This window comes from Podarcis filfolensis, assembly GCF_964270895.1.
Source record: "Podarcis filfolensis genome assembly, chromosome: 6".
Lineage (NCBI taxonomy): Eukaryota > Metazoa > Chordata > Lepidosauria > Squamata > Lacertidae > Podarcis > Podarcis filfolensis.
Window position 1 is genome coordinate 69,695,023 of NC_139609.1, and position 17,490 is coordinate 69,712,512.

At 42.7% G+C, this 17,490-nt stretch overlaps 1 protein-coding gene across 2 annotated transcripts in view; it reads left to right on the forward strand.

Annotated features, from left to right (window-relative positions):
• The window catches only part of ACSS2 (acyl-CoA synthetase short chain family member 2), a 58,543-nt gene that overhangs the window by 37,635 nt on the left and 3,418 nt on the right, over positions 1-17,490 (forward strand). Inside the window, exons 8-17 of one of the 2 annotated variants that reach the window (XM_083618617.1) lie at positions 1,706-1,744; positions 6,177-6,314; positions 7,897-8,067; positions 8,472-8,605; positions 9,263-9,395; positions 9,972-10,028; positions 10,469-10,549; positions 12,752-12,860; positions 13,610-13,678; positions 15,389-15,565. In XM_083618617.1, coding sequence (XP_083474743.1) covers positions 1,706-1,744; positions 6,177-6,314; positions 7,897-8,067; positions 8,472-8,605; positions 9,263-9,395; positions 9,972-10,028; positions 10,469-10,549; positions 12,752-12,860; positions 13,610-13,678; positions 15,389-15,565 — 1,108 coding nt within the window. The remainder of the gene's footprint in view (positions 1-1,705; positions 1,745-6,176; positions 6,315-7,896; positions 8,068-8,471; positions 8,606-9,262; positions 9,396-9,971; positions 10,029-10,468; positions 10,550-12,751; positions 12,861-13,609; positions 13,679-15,388; positions 15,566-17,490) is intronic. The other variant, XM_083618618.1, reaches the window with a different exon arrangement.

Genomic DNA, 17,490 nt, shown 5'->3' on the forward strand with positions numbered 1-17,490 from the left:
GCCTTTTCTCACTTACATAGCAGAATTGTTACTTCCACCACAGATAGAAATCTAAAAGCTATCATGTGTTTAGTCCATGATACAATTAAAGGTCTGAAAACGGGACATTTTTGTGTACATATTTTCTTTAAACTTGAGGCATAAAGTTGTCTTTGTGAGAGCAGCAAGCACACTAACAGTTTCACCTGTGCGATGAAATAAGCAGTAGGTGGGCTTCTCACCATGCTCTTGAACTAGGTTTAGATTGGACCAGGGGTTTTTTTCTGTGAAATTTATCAATGCTTGCAGTATGCAAGCTGTATTTAAAATCAGAATATGGATGGGAATCACAGGTATTTCCATTACAGTAAGAGTGCAGAATCTATGCCCCTCCAGAGGTTTCTGGGCTGCAGCTCCCATAATCCCTGACCATTGACCATGCTGGCTGGGACTGATGGGAGCAATAATCCAACAATATCTGGAGGGCAACAAATTCTTCATCTTGTACTACAGCAAGGTTACCTGTCTTTCTGTTATGTTTGTATGGATTCCTGCAAAAAAAGAGGAACTAATTTGAACATAACTCTGAGATAGTTCCTGCTTTTACTGTTGGTTTATCATCTGGGAAACCCTCAGGTTGCAAATCCATTGGCACAGTAACATTCTCCCTTGCCATGCAGACTTCCCAGAGCACTTTACTGTTGCTTGGACCCATCCCACTTATCTTACAAGTAAGTTGTCCACCTTGCCTTCTACAAACTAATCAGTTTATCTTTCCACTACCCTCCGCAGCTCTTGTGCTGTTCCTGTAAACACCCAGTGCTAACTAGATTCCCTTATCACAGCACCAGGGGAATAAGAAGGAATAATATTTTCTGGATAGCTTCTGTAAGTGCAGAGGTTTCCAGTGCCAGGTTTCTGTCCTGGAGATACTTCAACTTAGCCACAATCCTGTTGGAGAGCCAAGTGAACCTTCTCTAGAGGCTATTCTGTATTACAATATATTGTAATGCCTAGTGTGAACAGTGCTTGGAATTGAGGTTATGTGGTTCTGCCCTTGGTTCTGGTCCAGAAGCTTCAGCTATTTCAGAAGCCGGCATCCAGACTAGCGATGGAACAAACTACTGCCAGTGTATGGGCAGTGAATACTTTGTTCACATTGTTTGATGAGCAACGTATTAACAATGGCTGCATTGATGAAAGTTGCTTCCTTTTTTAGTGAACTAGCAAGGACACGTCATACTAGGGCAAATCCTGTTCTGCCCCCTTTTTATACCTGTTCAGCTTCTTGGTCTTCACATTGATCTGGCTCTCTGCAGAGCACTGAGTGAAACCCATTTCTCTTTGGCTGTTTTGCATTAGTTCATTACAAGCCTATTGCAGGTGCCCCTTTTGTGTTACCTTAGCAGTATAAGAACTGCTTTTCCATGGCTTCATCCTGCATTGGAAAGCACAGGCTAGAGGACCAGCCTGGCCTTTTGTATGCAGGAAGAAAAGGTCTGAAATGGAATCAGCCAAGAGGCATTGTCAGGGATTGAACCGTTGCCTGAGCCCATGCTTTGCAGCTCATCTTTAGCATCCAAGAAGATGCGCTTCTGCAGCCATGATGTGCACCCTCTCAGCTGCATCATGTCTTTCCTTGCCAGCATGGTATTTTAAAAGGTATAGGCGCCCTAGCACAACTCTTCCACTTCTCAAATCTTATATCTTTGTGAATTTTTAACAGGAAAAAAAGACTGAGAGCTCAAAGAGAGTCCATCCCAAGGTATTTACTGTGTAGCAGAAGCTTTCTCTCGGCACCCCTCTGTTCTGCTTTCCCTTTCCAGCACTCCTCCTCACTTACCTGCTCTCACTGCACGGCACAGTGTGGCCTCCTAACCCCACTTCCATCAGTTGCATGTTAGTCATAGACATCACTGTCCCAAGGGTTGGAAGGGAGCGTTGCGATACATGCCATAGCCTGGGATTGTTTGGGAGGGACAGTGACTCTGTTGTAGTTCTAACACTTTCTTAGTATCTCCTTGTATATGCACATGAAACGTAAAAGGGATTTTACACAAAACCAACAGAAAATGTCAAGAGGTGGTGGAGGAATTCGGGTCCTTGTGATATCTCTTAGGAAATAAGCACAGCTGGGGTCCTGAAACGGGGTTACAGCATGTTCACACACTGAATGGCTTGGTGCAGCTTCCAGGAGTTCTGTGCTCAGACCCCATTTCCTCACCTTAAAGCAGCTCTATGGGCTTGTGAAGTAGCCCGTCTCATGCTTCCACCCTGACAGCTGAGCCAGCTCTGCTTCCACCAGCATTGTACCAAATGATTATTATTGTATGTAACAGGCTGAGATGTGGCTCCAGCCTTTATTGTCCTCTTTCCCATTCTTAGCTGGCTTAATCCAATCAAAATGGTTGCTCCTCTGCATCAAAGTTGTGTTGAAAAATGATTCTACAAGAACGAAGATTTTGCCACTAGCTTTCCTGTACAAGGAGATTTCTGTTACTAATCCTTGATTAGTAATTCTATTACTAGTAATTTCTTGATATTATTTTCCAGAGGTTTTGTCTTTTCTGGGAATTAGCTTGTTGCTTGATATTTGGAAAGTGAGCATGGTTTTGTGTAACCTTCGTGCTTAACTGCTGTGTACTCTTCTCAAGCTGTAAGCACTCCAAGCAAGGATTTGGATACAGTCTTTGAGCGGAGAATGAAAGAGCACATACAGGCTCCAGAAGGTGTAGCCTCTAGGCAAAGGCAGTGTGATGCAGATACTCCTCCATATGCACCTATCACACTATCCATTAGTATATGCAGCAGTGACAGTTACTACTGTTTGCCACCACATAACCAGTGCGAGGTTCTGCTGGTTAGCAGCATGTGCCCCACAGCCTGAGCATCATGCTTTGAACAAACACCCCCTACCAAACGCCCTACCGGCTGTGGGTAGGCTCTAGGGCAGCTGCCACCACACCAGATGGACAGTGAGTTGGATGCAGACTGACAACATAGACATGTAACCACATTTTGCATTCTGGGCTTGCACCCTTGACCTGGGCAGTTTTCCTGCTTACATATCATAGCACTACACTGAAAGATTTGTATTGAAACACTTGCTCAGTATTTTTTTTCAGTAGACTTCAATACATGCTGCAGGACACACTGGTGCTGTATCAGCTTTTAATACTAACCTTTCATCACTGTTCTTCACAGGGAAGAGGATTATTCAAAAATTGCAACTCACATGTTCTTTTGTTAAAAGTGTAGGGGGGAAAAGCTTAGCTATACAGGTAAGCTGCTGCTTTTTCTGAAAGGTGGCTTTATGGCTCCTTTCCAAAAATTTACAAGCTTTGGCACTGCACGTTAGGCTGTGCAAAGGGGGTGTCAGAGTCCTATAGAAATTTGCATGAGGATATCCTGTTCCTGGTAGCACAAATACTGATACGCCATACGCAAACTTTCCACAACAGCTTTTTGACTGTGTTTCTCTTCCCCACCTCACCACCCATCAGCTCCCTAGACTGGGATTTTCAAAGATTTTTAAAAATTCAATGAAAATTGGGTACACAACACTGCACTTGTTTCATTTCAACAAGAATGCTTGTTTCACCTAATCACTCTTTAAAATTATTTTGTATTGACTTGTTTTGTTTGCTCAAGCCAACTTCAAAGTGGGGTTTGCAATATTGGCTTTGTACTGAAATCATCTTATAGTTAAACCTGATGTACCCAGGAGAGGAGCTATGTAGCAGAGTTTCAGTTTACATAATACACACTCAAGAATACACACTCACTGTTCTATAAGCATTGCCTTTGCATTAATACCTACTAGGGTGCACTGTTGTTATGAGAGAACTGATAGTGTGCTATAGAGGATATATTCATTAAAAATAAGAGAATTCTGTGAGCCCAAAGCACTCGCCCACATGGAGGCTGCCTGCCGCACCTCTACCAGCATACTGCTCCAGCCTTGTCTACTTCCAATCAGCTTCTGCTGGGGACAGCTAATTCTGCTGTTTCTTCATATTGGGTGTAATTGAATGATCCAGTTGTGCCCAGTGTAGCTTAAAATGCTTAAAATGGCCCCCTTCCATTGAGATGGAGAAACTTGCAGCAGCAACACATAAAGAAACGTGGTGAGGGCTCCTCTGGAGTGGGTAATGCTTATTCTTTTAAAAATGTTCCACTTCACCTATCAGCTTAGGAAACCCTAGTTTGATGTTTACGTTTTGCCCACCAATGGTTGGTTGCTGAGCTGTTCGTTGTAATGAGATTTCTGCTTAGCTCCTTGGGAGCTGTTCTCCAACCATCTTCATCTGGAACACCAAATAAAGGTTCTTTTGGAAGTTAGGTCCCATGTAAATAAATGGCACCTCATCCACAGTAATACTTTCAGCACCAGAATATGGATGTGTATAGTTTCTCCATAACTTAATGTTTTTTAATGTATCCATCCAGGTAGCAAAGTGTCACTAGGAAGCAGTCAATGATGAGATTGCTGATAGGCAGACACTTAGACCTGTGCTGAGAATAAATGGCTGCAGGCCATTGGGCTTCTTAAAGGCCTGAAGCCAGGGGTGGTGAATGATGGCCCCCTAGATTTTGGACTACAACCGCCTTCAGTCCCAGCCAGCATGGTCATGGATAATGGGAGCTGTAGTCCAGCAGCGTCTGGAGGACTTCATGTTGCTCTCCTTAGTATGGATGTATAATAACCGTGCTTCACTTACATAAAGAGAACATATAAAATGGCTCTGTGCATGTGTATTAAATGCCGGAACTCCTGGTGGATTTGCTGCATGCCACCTTAGTGTGATATTTATAATTATCCCTTTGCCATTAACTCCCTAAGTGGCTCTTCCAAATCATTGTGTGTCAGAATCATAGCCCCTCTGGGGATCATAACACCAACTTACTTTATTTGGGGATTTATTATTTATGTACTAATTTTTATTTTTAAAAAACATATTTATGTTCCTCCTCTCCATCACAATTGCCCCCAAGGTGAATATAAAAATTGCAAGAATAAAATGGTTGATATCAGCTGATCTTCACTGGTGAGGGCCTTTGCTCATGAAAGCATAGGAGTTAAAGTGTGTGTCGTACTTCATTTCAGAAACCTTTGTATTTCCCTTAGGCATCCTTGACTGCCATGAGAGAGTTTCCTTACCATTCCTGAATTGCTTCTTTTTATGCACCCTTTGTCCACAGCACATGCACAGAACATTCAAAATGAAGTGGTTTGGATAGCTCTGGTCTCAGCAGATGAAGTTGAACTGGCTTGTGTAAATTCAAGGACTTGTCTAAAATGCACTGAGATAAATTGTTCAAATTCATTAAGGGGCTTTCCTAATGCTACCCATTGTAAAGAACTATTTGATCATGAAACATGAAGATGAAAATACAGTTATGCATACAGGGGAAGACAAATTATTGAAGTGGTTTATAATTATATGAAACACAGTGGGAGACACGCACTGGGAAAAACTATTAATAGTTGCATATGAATTTAGGATGTGCACACAACTGTTCTGATAATAGACTTACATATTCACTAAAGCCAAGCATGCAGACTTGGTGAATATTATTCCTGATCCATAGGGCTGTTGGTTAAGAGAATTCTAATAGTTTCTCACATCCCCCCACCAGAGACTTTGTTTGACCTTGGGCAAGCTTGTATTTCAGCCTTCCAGTAAGAGTAGCCTACCTTACTGGATTGTTGTGATGATAGATGAAAGACTGTGAAGAACTTGCTGATCAAATTTATATATATGTGATAAACAGCATTACTGGTAAAAATTATATTTTCTCCTGCACTACATTCCTGTAGCTATTGCTTAGGCTCTGACAGATGTTCAGTAGCTTTTGTTTGCTACTTGGAAAAATAACAGCATTTAACAATAAGATCAGTATTATTAATGCAGAATCACTAAGATTGTTGAACTAATGATGCCACAGTTTTGATTAGGAGGTCAAAACTGCTCATTTAAACAGATGTCATGGTGTGTTAACACTGTAGTTGTACTTCTGCAGCTGTTAAGAAAGGAAAACGCTTTTAAAAATAGGAGAAAAGCTGAAACAGTAGAGTTCTGCTTTAAAAGCCAAAATAATCAGTTAAAGTGCAAGAGCTCCAAAGCTGGGTTTTTCCAACCATCTTGCTGTCTTTTAAGTATTATGTGTGCCTCTTACTATGTGGTTTTCTTCAGATACCTTGGAATTCAGAAGTCGACCTTTGGTGGCACAACGTTATGAAGAATTCTAGCAAGGAGTGTGAGCCTGTCTGGTGTGATGCGGAAGACGAACTGTTTATTCTCTACACCAGTGGGTCAACTGGAAAACCAAAGGTATGTTCCTTTATTCTGATCCTGTGCCAAAGCATGAAGTGAAGAGTTAATATTTACTTGTCAAGTCACACTCGTTTGCTGTTCACTCTGCTGTGTGGACGCTTTGGATCCAAATGCTTACTGTTTTAATGCTTTCACAGTACTGGTCTGGAACCAGAAATGGGCCCTATCTCTACAAATACTTGTAACGTTAGTGCAACATTAATTACACATTAGTGTAACGAGACCTCTTGTATTCCAGGTGCTCTAGATTACTTGGAAGGGGGAAAGTTCAATGGTAGAGAATGTTTTGCCTGCAGAAGGTCCCAGGTTCAGTCCCTTCCATCTCCCCATAAAAGGATCTCTGGTAGCAGGTACTGTGAAAGTTCTTTGCCCAGAAACCCCACCTAGCTGCTGCCAGTCAAAATAGATGCCATTGGGCAAGATGGAGCAGTGGTCTGACTTGTTCTGTTCATGTGGCCCACTGTGAAATTCTGGGTTGGTGGCATTGTGTGTATATAAATACATGCAGGGTGCAGGACTGGCCACATGTATTTTTTCACCGATTATTGAGCAGCAGTTGGCATAAATAATTGAAGGAGGCACAGAAAGCCTAATACTTTTTAGTCTTTGCTATACATAGCACATCTACACATTACAGGCTTTCTTCATAACAACATATGCTTCCTAAGCCTTGTATACATCTGTTTAAATTCACACGAGATACGAGTCTGTGCATAAACTTTGATGTGTTTATTTCACTGCTTGCTGTACAGAGCACTCGCTTTACTGAATTTATGTGGTCAGTGGTTTGATGACTACAAAAATATCACATGAACTAATTTGGTTACCTCTCAGGGCTGTGTTTGGGATTGGTGCCACTATTTTCGCATTTAATTATGACACTGCAAGTAAACATTGCAAAGAAAAGTACTTCATGGTAATGTTTCCCTGTAAAAGGGAGTCATACTAATTTCCCTTGTGTGTGATTGAACTAATGTTATGGTTATAATGTGGTTAATGATACAGTAAAAATACGTTTCCTTCTCTCATGCTGAAGTTTTACTGATGTATTTGTTCAATGTGGTAGTGCTTGAGTAAAACAATGGCTGGATGTAGACACATCAAAGTAGTCTTTCAGTTAAATGCATTGTAAATTTAAACAGGGAAAACAGGTAGAGAAAAACAGGACTCCACACTGCCACCTGGTGGCACAATGTTATATTGCAAATACAACACATATACAGTGGTATCTCAGGTTACATACGCTTCAGGTTACATACATTTCAGGTTACAGACTCTGCTAACCCAGAAATAGTACCTCGGGTTAAGAACTTTGCTTCAGGATGAGAACAGAAATCGTGCGGTGGCCGTGCGGCAGCAGCAGGAGGCCCCATTAGCTAAAGTGGTGCTTCAGGTTAAGAACAGTTTCAGGTTAAGAACGGACCTCCGGAACGAATTAAGTACGTAACCAGAGGTACCACTGTAAATCTCTTTTTCTTTACCAATCTAGCTGAGTCCAATGTTGCTGTATGCTTTCTCATATAATCGAAATCAAGCCAGTAATGTTCTGTTTAATTTCAGCTAGTTTTTTTTGTTTCAGGGTGTTGTACATACAATAGGTGGCTATATGATTTTCACTGCCACTACCTTTAAATATGTGTTTGATCACCATCCTGAGGACATCTACTGGTGCACGGCTGACATTGGATGGATAACTGGCCATTCCTACCTCACATACGGACCTTTGGCAAATGGGGCAACCAGTGTCTTAGTAAGTTCTGTGGTATGTGGGCGCTGTATGAGGGTGGGGGGACTAGAAGCCTTGCCAGGCTTACACAAACCAAGTATGAGTGCCTTGATCAAGGTTGAATTGTATTGGTCTGGTCGTGCAACATCCTCATTGGCAAGAAAGCAGCTAAACAAGTTAGGTCACTGATGATGACCATGGCTCCCCAAACCACGTTTGCACTGAGGTTCATTGCTGGTCAAGTTCTTCTTACTGTCATTCTTCACAAGTACCTTCTTCTGATTTGAGCCAGCAGTCTCGCTGATTCAAATCAAATCATGAATGGTCCCCATTATAGGGCTGCAAATTTTTGCACCCCACTTGCTGGAAGCAGCAGGTGGGGTGGTGGGTTTCTTCTTCTCATGCTAAACGACTTGTTTTCTGCTCAGTTTGAAGGGCTTCCCATTTACCCAGACGTTGGTCGTATGTGGAGCATCATTGACAAGTACAAGGTGACCAAGTTCTACACAGCACCCACTGCCATTCGCCTTCTCATGAAGTATGGAGATGAACATGTCCGGAAGTAAGTAGGACTTTAAGCAAAACAGAGAGTGGTTTCGCTAATAACCTTCCAGCATTGGGAATATATAATCTCAAACATGCATCGCTCTAGAGAAAAGCAAACCCTAGAGCAAAGCTAATTCCTCCAGCCTTTTCCTCAGGAACAGCGTTCTTGTTTTACGTTTGTTCTATAAGATACAAAGCATAGGGGCCAACTCCTAGGGGCCAAGGTCCTTTCGGGGGGCCCCAATCAAATATATGAGTGGGTTGCCCTTCCCCCCCAGTTGATGGAAATTGCCATTTAAATGGTGTGCATGCACCACATCATGTGACTGATTCCGTGGAGCAGGGCTTACCCCCCCCCACATATGTTATTGAAGTTGGCACCCCTGATATAAAGACAATGTGGGGAGGACAGTGAGAAAAGAGGGAAGGGAATATACTTGGCTGGATCTTGGTGCTTAGTTTAAGCCCTGATGACTGCTAGAAAAGGTCTGTCTGAATCTCACCCCAGTTACTATGCTTGCTCTTGACAGGAGGCTTTTGTCGGTTTCTGGCAATGTTCTCCTTGTGCTGCTTGGCACTCTCCTTGAAGGGCCAGCTCTGGAACTGCAAACCAATTTTTTTCTTGTGGAGTTTTCCTCCCTCTCTTTAAAAACCTATCTGCTTCTTATGGCAGGTACAGCAGGAAGTCCCTGAAGATCCTTGGGACAGTTGGGGAGCCCATAAACCCAGAAGCTTGGCTATGGTACTATAGGGTGGTTGGCGAAGAAAGATGCCCTATAGTGGATACCTTCTGGCAGACAGAGACTGTGAGTTATTTGGTTCTTGGTTCCCTTTGTGTCTTGTGAATGATCTGTCTGTTTGCCTGTGTGGGTGTTAGGATTTTCCTGCGCTCTCCCAAGTACTAGGTTTTGGGCGGCATTCAGCTTGGTTTTGCTCAGAGTAGACTAATTGAAGTAAATGAACTTGACTAAGCAATGCCCATTAATTTCAGTGAGTCTACTCTGCATCAAACTTAGATGAATACCACTTTTTGAGTGGAATTCAATATAGTGGTAAGTGGGGTACATGGGAGGGGGATCAGGTTTTCTCCCCACCCCCACCCTGCATGCCCCCTAAACCTGTTCTGCAGGTTCCCCAATCCTCCAGAGTCAATTTAGGGGTGTGTGGGGTATGCGGAGCAAGCAGGCCGCGTTCTGTACATGCAACAACTTAGTTGAATCCCACCTTTTTGAGTTTTTGCCCACAAACTTGCTACAGTTTTTCTATAGCAAAAGTACAGTTGCTTGGAAATGCATTGCTGCTACCTGCTGTGCCTCGGAACAACTCAGCTTTTCCTCGACTGCTTGGTATTGTTGTAACAGTTTTGGGTTTCTATCCTGCAGGGGGGCCATGTGTTAACTCCTCTCCCTGCTGCCATACCAATGAAGCCAGGCTCAGCTGTAAGTATAGATTCTTATTGTTCTCGTCTGTTTGTGCAGCAGTACTTTTTGTCCCCCACCCCCCTTGGGCTTTGGCGCAATAGTTTCACTAATAATCCTCTCATAAACATGCAGATAACTGCAAATTATTTTATACACACTTGCATGTTTTAAAGCATTTTCTAAAGCAAAACCAAAGTGGGATGATAGGCTCTAAGTGAATAGAGGTTTTCCTTCCTGGAAATTGACTTATTTGCTGACCAGAAGCTTTGGGTGTAATCTTAAAAGTTATGGAACCTTCTGGGGTGAATTATTTGGGGATGGGAATGGACCAATGGAAGAACTTAGCCCAGATGTGAAAACAAGTCCAAAGTTCCCTTTCTCCCTTCCACATGTCTGCTTTCTCTGGGGGTTTAGTTTGCATTTTCCACTTCTTCCAAATCCTACTATTTCCTTGGCAGACGCTTCCTTTCTTTGGGGTGGTCCCTGCGGTGCTGGATGAGTCTGGGGAGGAGCTGGAAGGAGAAGCAGAAGGTTACCTGGTAAGAAAAAGTGAAGTTTTTATTGCTGGCTAAATTCAATCTGTGTGTGGAGCTTCATGGTCTATATATAGTCATTCCCATTTTGCATTAGTTCCATGTGTGAGATATCTGTCCCTTAACTGCTTCAGACAGTGGAAGCAGAGCATAGCAGTCATGGCTTGTTACCATTGATACCATTATCCTCCATACTATTAAAGCTATCTGAATTGGTGGCCATCTCCACTTCCTTCAGAAGCAAGTTTAATACTTTAAGAGAGAGAGAGAGAGAGAGCGCATTCACACACACACACACAAATAAAATTTTCAGCTTGACCTAGTAATGTATTGGCAGCCAGTGGTATTACTTTAATAAACGTGTTGCATGTTAGATGCTGGTTTCTCTAGTATGCAACCTAGGGCAGCCCCACACAGAGATTGTTCCAGTAATCTCTTGAGGGTACCAGTGCACAGTCCGCTGTGACTGCTATCTGTATCCAGGAATTGTTGAAACTTGTGTACCAGCCTAAGCTGGAAAAAGGAACTCTCAGCCACTGGAGCTACTTGGGCCTCAGTTGACGAAGATGGGTACAGGTGTAACCCCAGACTACAGACTTGTTCCTTCAGAGGAAATGCAGCTCTGTTTGGAACTAGCAATTGACCAATTTCCTGGATCTGGGCACCACTCATCTTAAGGCCCTCCACCTTGCCAGGATTCAGCTTCAGTTCACTGGCCCTCATCCAGACCACCACTGTATCTGGACTTAGTATTGCTAGTTTGCCAAAGTTAGCCTTTTAGCGAATACATGTGTAAGATACATATTCACTAGCAGATAGGGTAACCAGAGTGGGCATAATACCTGCTTAATTCTCAGGCTGCTTTGGAATGGGATGGTGTTTGGGAAAGCAGTGCAGAGGACAGGGGTTCAGCCCTTCCTTCTCACATTGCTGCTGCTGTCTCAAAATTTGAGTCCTTGGTGGCTGCTCTTTCTAAAGCAAAAACACACACCCCAGAAAAAGTTGGAAGGGTCTACTGTTTAAGCACAGAGTGTGGCAACTCCTCAGCATTGTAATAAGTTCTGAGCTCAGCTCTGATCAGATCAAATTTCTCTCTGGGAGTGAAGAAGATTTGAACTATCAGAGTTGAACTGATTTTACACAGGAGACTGCAAGTTGTCTTTCACCAAGAGCAAAGGATCATAAAATATATCTGCAGAATGGACGATTGCCCAGAGCAGAGTCAAAGTGCCAAGAATGTGCATGGGTTGCTTGGGTGTTGTCCAGCTTCTATTTATGAAAGATGATACCATTCTGTATGTTCGTTTAATAATTACGTTGTAGAGGGCATCTGGAATCGCTGTAGTGATGAGTTTCCTGGAAAAAATTGAACACGGAAATTTCCTGCTCTCCTAAACCCATTGTGATCTGATTTAGCATGGTCTACTTGACTAGAAGTTTTTTTGGGGGGCGTGGCATGGCGGGAGTATGCCATGTTTCATTTTATGCTGTGTGTAGAATTCAATAAGGTAAACACTGGCACTTTAAAGTAAACTATGATTTAATGCACTTTAATGTTTGCTCGTCCTCTCCTGAGTGTTGCAGGAGGAGGAAACAATCCCAGAGTCTGGCATGGGGTGACATGTGAACTTAGGCTTGTAGTTTGTTTCTTGGTGAGCTAACAGACCTTATCTTCAGGTTGTGGTTTGCTTAGAGAGAAACAAACCACGAGCTCTAGTTTACATGCATTGAAAAGCCAGATTATTGTCATGTTTCTGGCTTGTTTCCATCATGGAACAGTTGGGAGGACCACATTCCCAGAGTTAGGCCATGTTATAATTGCGGTTATCAGTAGCATATCTTAAGCCTAAACAATACATGTTGTATCAGACCCAAGGTACGTCTAACCCAGTTCTCACAGTAAGACGTGTGTAACTCATCTTGATCCTCAGTCACTAGTATTCAGAGGCAAACTTGACTGAATGGGTATTTGAACTCTGGTCTCCCAGGACAAAGTCCATCATTTGAGGCAATGCGCCATAGTGACTTAACACCCAATGTCTTGTGTGAGCATAGCATTATACAGTATTGAATCCTTTGTGGGAGGAGAGGAACAATTCTTTGGAAGTAAGCCACAGCTTCACATAGGACAAAATGCTCAATGCAATGTAAGGGCATGGTAAAGAAACCCACGTTTAATATGTTCTCTTATTTGTCCTCTCCTTTTAGGTTTTTAAGCAACCCTGGCCTGGAATAATGCGCACAGTGTACAAAAACCACCAGCGGTTTGAGACCACGTACTTCAAAAAGTTCCCTGGTTACTATGTGACTGGAGATGGTAAGGTTCTACATGGAATCCTGTAATATTGACAGTAATGCTTGCTTCCTGTATAATGTGGAAGGGATTAAGCATGATATATAAAAAAGAGGCTCAACATACTTCCTTTGTGCAGCTTTTTTTTATTTCCAGCCCTTCCATCTGAATTCTCTTTCTAACAGGGACTTAGAGCTATATGTATGGACTAGGTTTGATTCAGACTTGGGTTTTGTGAGCTTTTAATTCGTAGCCCTGGAATGAATGCTCAGATCTTGGCAACAAAGGCAAGAGGTCCCTTTATGAAATCCACAGTCCACCCTGCTTGACTCCCTGGAATTAGGAGCAAATTGTGGGAGAAGGTGTGTGAGTCACAAAGGATATGGGGAACAGACCCCCTTTGGCACCCTTTATTTACATCAATTTGATTTGCCTGGAATTTGATTTGGATACTGAAGTTCAGCCCTGAAATATGCAATGCATAGGGTGGGGGGCTTAGGAATTGGTTCATTGGGCCTTTCCTTTTCCACTCATTCATCTTTGCTGGTCCCATGTATTTGCAGTTAGGCAGCAGGGCTTCTGGGCAATGAGGTGTTACTACTGCTTTTCACATTACTCTTTTTTGCTGCCTTATGTTTCTTAATACTTAGTGTCATTTGTTCACATTGTGCTGTGTACACCCACACCCACCCCAGTTCTCCCTAGATGCTTTTTTCCCTAGCTGGCTACTTTATAATGGTCAATTTGCTGGTTTGGTTTTTTCCCCCTGCCAGGCTGCAAGAGAGATAAAGATGGTTATTATTGGATCACGGGTCGAATTGATGACATGCTGAATGTTTCTGGTAAGAACAAAATCTTTGTGGAAGGTTTCGAGTTTCCTGTAAAACTCTCCCAATGATATGGTAGGCCTTTTTGACATGATATGCCATCCTAGGCTCGTTTGGGAGGAAGAGCAGGATGTAAAATGAATCAATCAAAAAATTTGGGGGGGGGGCGTGATATGTTTCCTCCTCAATACTGTTTAAAGCATGTGGCTGACAGAGGGTCAGCCAAGGATGAATGAGATGCTTGGGCCAAAAAAGGTTAGAGCAGTGAATGCAAAAAATCAATAGTGACTGTGGTTGCATAATCAAATCCTGGCTTGATAGGCCAGGATACGTTTGAGCTTCATGCACACACATGCAGCCTCTTTACTCTCACTCTTGCTTTGTGTGAATGGGGAAGCAGAGCAGGAAGCTGCAGTTAGATGTTAGTGCCTGATTTGTGCAAACTGGGAACTATGGTCACTGTCATCAAAGCAACAAGGAATCCTGGCTTGTTTGGAAACCATTAGCCACCCGTGTGGTTTATACATAATACAAAATTATGGTTAAAAATGGTTTGTTTTTCTCCTTGTGCAAAGCATGGAGTGCAATGGAATCATAGGGCTTGATGCAGGTGCATAAAGCTTACCTGAAAGCAGCCAATGTCTGAGCTCATTCCCTTAAGAGATTCTTTCTACTTTATAGTTTTGTCTGCCCCATTTTTCTTAGGAATTTTAAAGTTTGTACAGTGGCATTGACTCCTGCATAGCCATGGGGTTTTCAGGAAGCATATAACATTAGCTGCAATGTGACCTTTTGGTTTCCTTACATAATGGTCCATAGAGTCTCCATAACTATCAAATATCTGGGCACTTGAAAGCTCTTATCTTTTCAGAGATTGAAATATCTAATATTTACATATCTCTGGTTTTTGTTTTTATAATTTATCTTGGTACACAGCACCATATCCGCTCAAGCAGAATCAGTGCAGGCATACTCTTTGGGGAACTTCAAGGAGTCTTCTCAACCAGATAGACTAGAGGAAAACATGTTCTCCTCTTTTATCTTATGAAGTCCCAACAAAATACGAAACTAAGCAAACTAAGAAATGGTTTGCTCTACTATTATTGGCTACTTTTATTTATTTTTTAGCTTTTACAAGTTGTACTTGGGATCAAACTGTGTTTTCTCCCATAGTACCTTTCTAGAATGCTATTTTGCAACATTTGCAGCTTGACCAAGATTTTAGTGTAAAGGGTTCCTTTTTTATTTTGGTGATGATATTTCTTTGGCAATACACAATCTATGCCAATGGATAACCATGTTGGCCTCAGCCAATAGAATTACCTTAAGCCCTAGCCTTCAGCACGGGTCTTGGCTTGCTTAGTTTTTTTTTTTTTTCATTAAATTTATATGATGCTTCATTGCTCAAAACAAAACTTCAGTTTACAAAAAGAATAAAACAATGAAGTTATCAGTAAAAAAAAAAAGACAGTTCAAAGCAACTATATAAAATACTCAGATTTTTTTTTAAATAAAAAAACCCAATAAGCTAAAAACTAGATTAAAACCAATGTCAACATGGATAGGCTTTCCTAAATGAAGGTATTTTCAGCAGGTGCCGAAAACCGTACAGTGAAGGGGCCTGCCTGATGTCAATAGGCTTTTGTGGAAAACCTCTTGAAAAGTGAAGAGGCCTGGGTAGCAATGCCAATATAAGAAAAAGCCCCCATTTTATTCTGTTTGCAGGGCACTTGCTGAGTACAGCAGAAGTTGAATCTGCTTTGGTGGAACACCTGGCGGTTTCGGAGGCAGCAGTAGTAAGCCACCCGCACCCAGTGAAGGGAGAGTGCCTCTACTGTTTTGTGACGCTGAAGGATGGTCATGATTTCACAAAGAACTTAGTTGATGAACTGAAGAAACAAGGTAACCTTGGTAGACCATCACATGTCGCTTGGCAAAAGGGCCAGAAAGCCCTTTTGGATTTGTGAGGTGGGTGCGGGAGGGGCAGGGTAGCATGCTGCTCATGCAACAAAGAAAGCCACCTTAGGCCAGGTTAGACTTTTTGTCCACCTGGTCACATCCCAATGAAGCTGAATGTTGGAAGATTCGGGGGGAAACAAAAGGAAGTACTTCTTCACCCTACATGTAGTTAAATTATGGAATTTGCTCCCACTAGAGGCAGTGATGGCTGCCAACTTGAATGGCTTTAATAGTAGATTAGAAAAAAATCATGAAGGATAAGGCACAGTGGTTATTGCCACTGATGGTTGTGTTCTCCTCCTCCATCACTGTCAGAGGCAGTGCGTTTCTGAATAGCAGTTGTTGGAAACCACAAGAGGGAAGAGTGCTGTAGTGTTCAGGTCCTGCTTGGATGCTTCCCATGGGCATCTGGTTGGCCACTGTGAGATCAGCATGCAGGGCTAGATGGGCTTTTTCTTTGTCCTTGGTATTATCTGGTCCAACTGGCAGTCTCTCTGGAATACCCAGCAAAGGACATTCCCTTCACTTCTTACCCAGTTCTTTTAAAACTGGATATACTAGGTATTGAATTCTGGACCTTAGGCATGGTAAACATGTGCTCAGTTGCTGAGCCAGGATCACATTGGTGGAGCGGATGTCACACTAGCCTGTTCAGCAAAAGGAAAGCTACCTGCTGGCTCAGATTTTCTTTTGGAGATCATTCTTCAGCCCTTCTAATCTTCCTGAAATGAAGCCCCACCCCAGCAACTTGCATCATCCCACAGCCTGGCTGGCAGGACAGTTTTCAAATAAAAGGTTCATTGCTTAGTTGTCCCAGAGGCTAAATTTATCTCTGCTGGCCTTATTGCCTCCCACATGTTGCTCTCCTTGCCAGCTGGCACCTGACTTGAATACATAAGGGCAGACCGCATGGCCCGTGAACAGGGTGTGGGTTTTGCAGTGGCGAGGCATTTCACAACAACCCTTCCTTTCCCTTTGACAGCAGAGTTGCTGTAGAGGAGGGTGGGTTTCCACAACAGGTTCGTTTCCAAATTGGACTCTGGGGTAGCGGTATTTATCTGACCAAGGTCTTACGGGAACAGAAATCATTCGACGTGTTTTTAATGAGCGGAGCAAGACTTCCCCAGAGTGGCTGCTTTTTAAAACAGGCCCGTTGGTGTTAGTTACTCCTGGTCAGCCCCTTTGTCATTCAAACACTGTGTTCTGCAGAATCCTTTCAGAAGCTTTTCACGCACTCATCAAGGAGAAGAGTTTCCCTGAAAGACTATAATGAGAGAGAAGCTAATCTCACTTTCCACTGTGCAGCTGTGAAGGGACATCTGGGGTGTGCCAAGGATGACACCTGCAGATGGAACAGGCACATGAGGCTGAGCTAGTGCCTTCTGTGTACTGACTGTGGATCTAAACAATGCCCCATTTCCAGAGGCAAATGCAGAGAAGTCAGCGTGGGAGGGGTCCCTGTGGTTTGAGAAACACTGCTTCCTGTCAGAAATAAGAGCCGGTAGAATAAAAATGTTGCATACCTTTTAGAAGAACGAATAAGTTCTAATTGGAAATGGGAATGATGAAAGAAGAACCTCGGTTACAAAACTGAAGTGGAAACAATCAAGGAAGAATTTATATTACAATTTATAAATCTTATTCCTGAAAAGGGTTTTGTTTTCTGTCCCTACTATGTGTGTTAAAGTTGCATTTCAGTGTAACTAGGAGCAGGGGGGTGCTGTGGTCTAAACCACTGAGCTTCTTGGGCTTCTAATTGGAAGGTCTGGCAGTTCGAATCTATGTGACGGGGTGAACTCCTGTTGCTGTGTCCCAGCTCCTGCCAACCTAGCAGTTCAAAAGCATACCAGTACGAGTAGATAAATAGG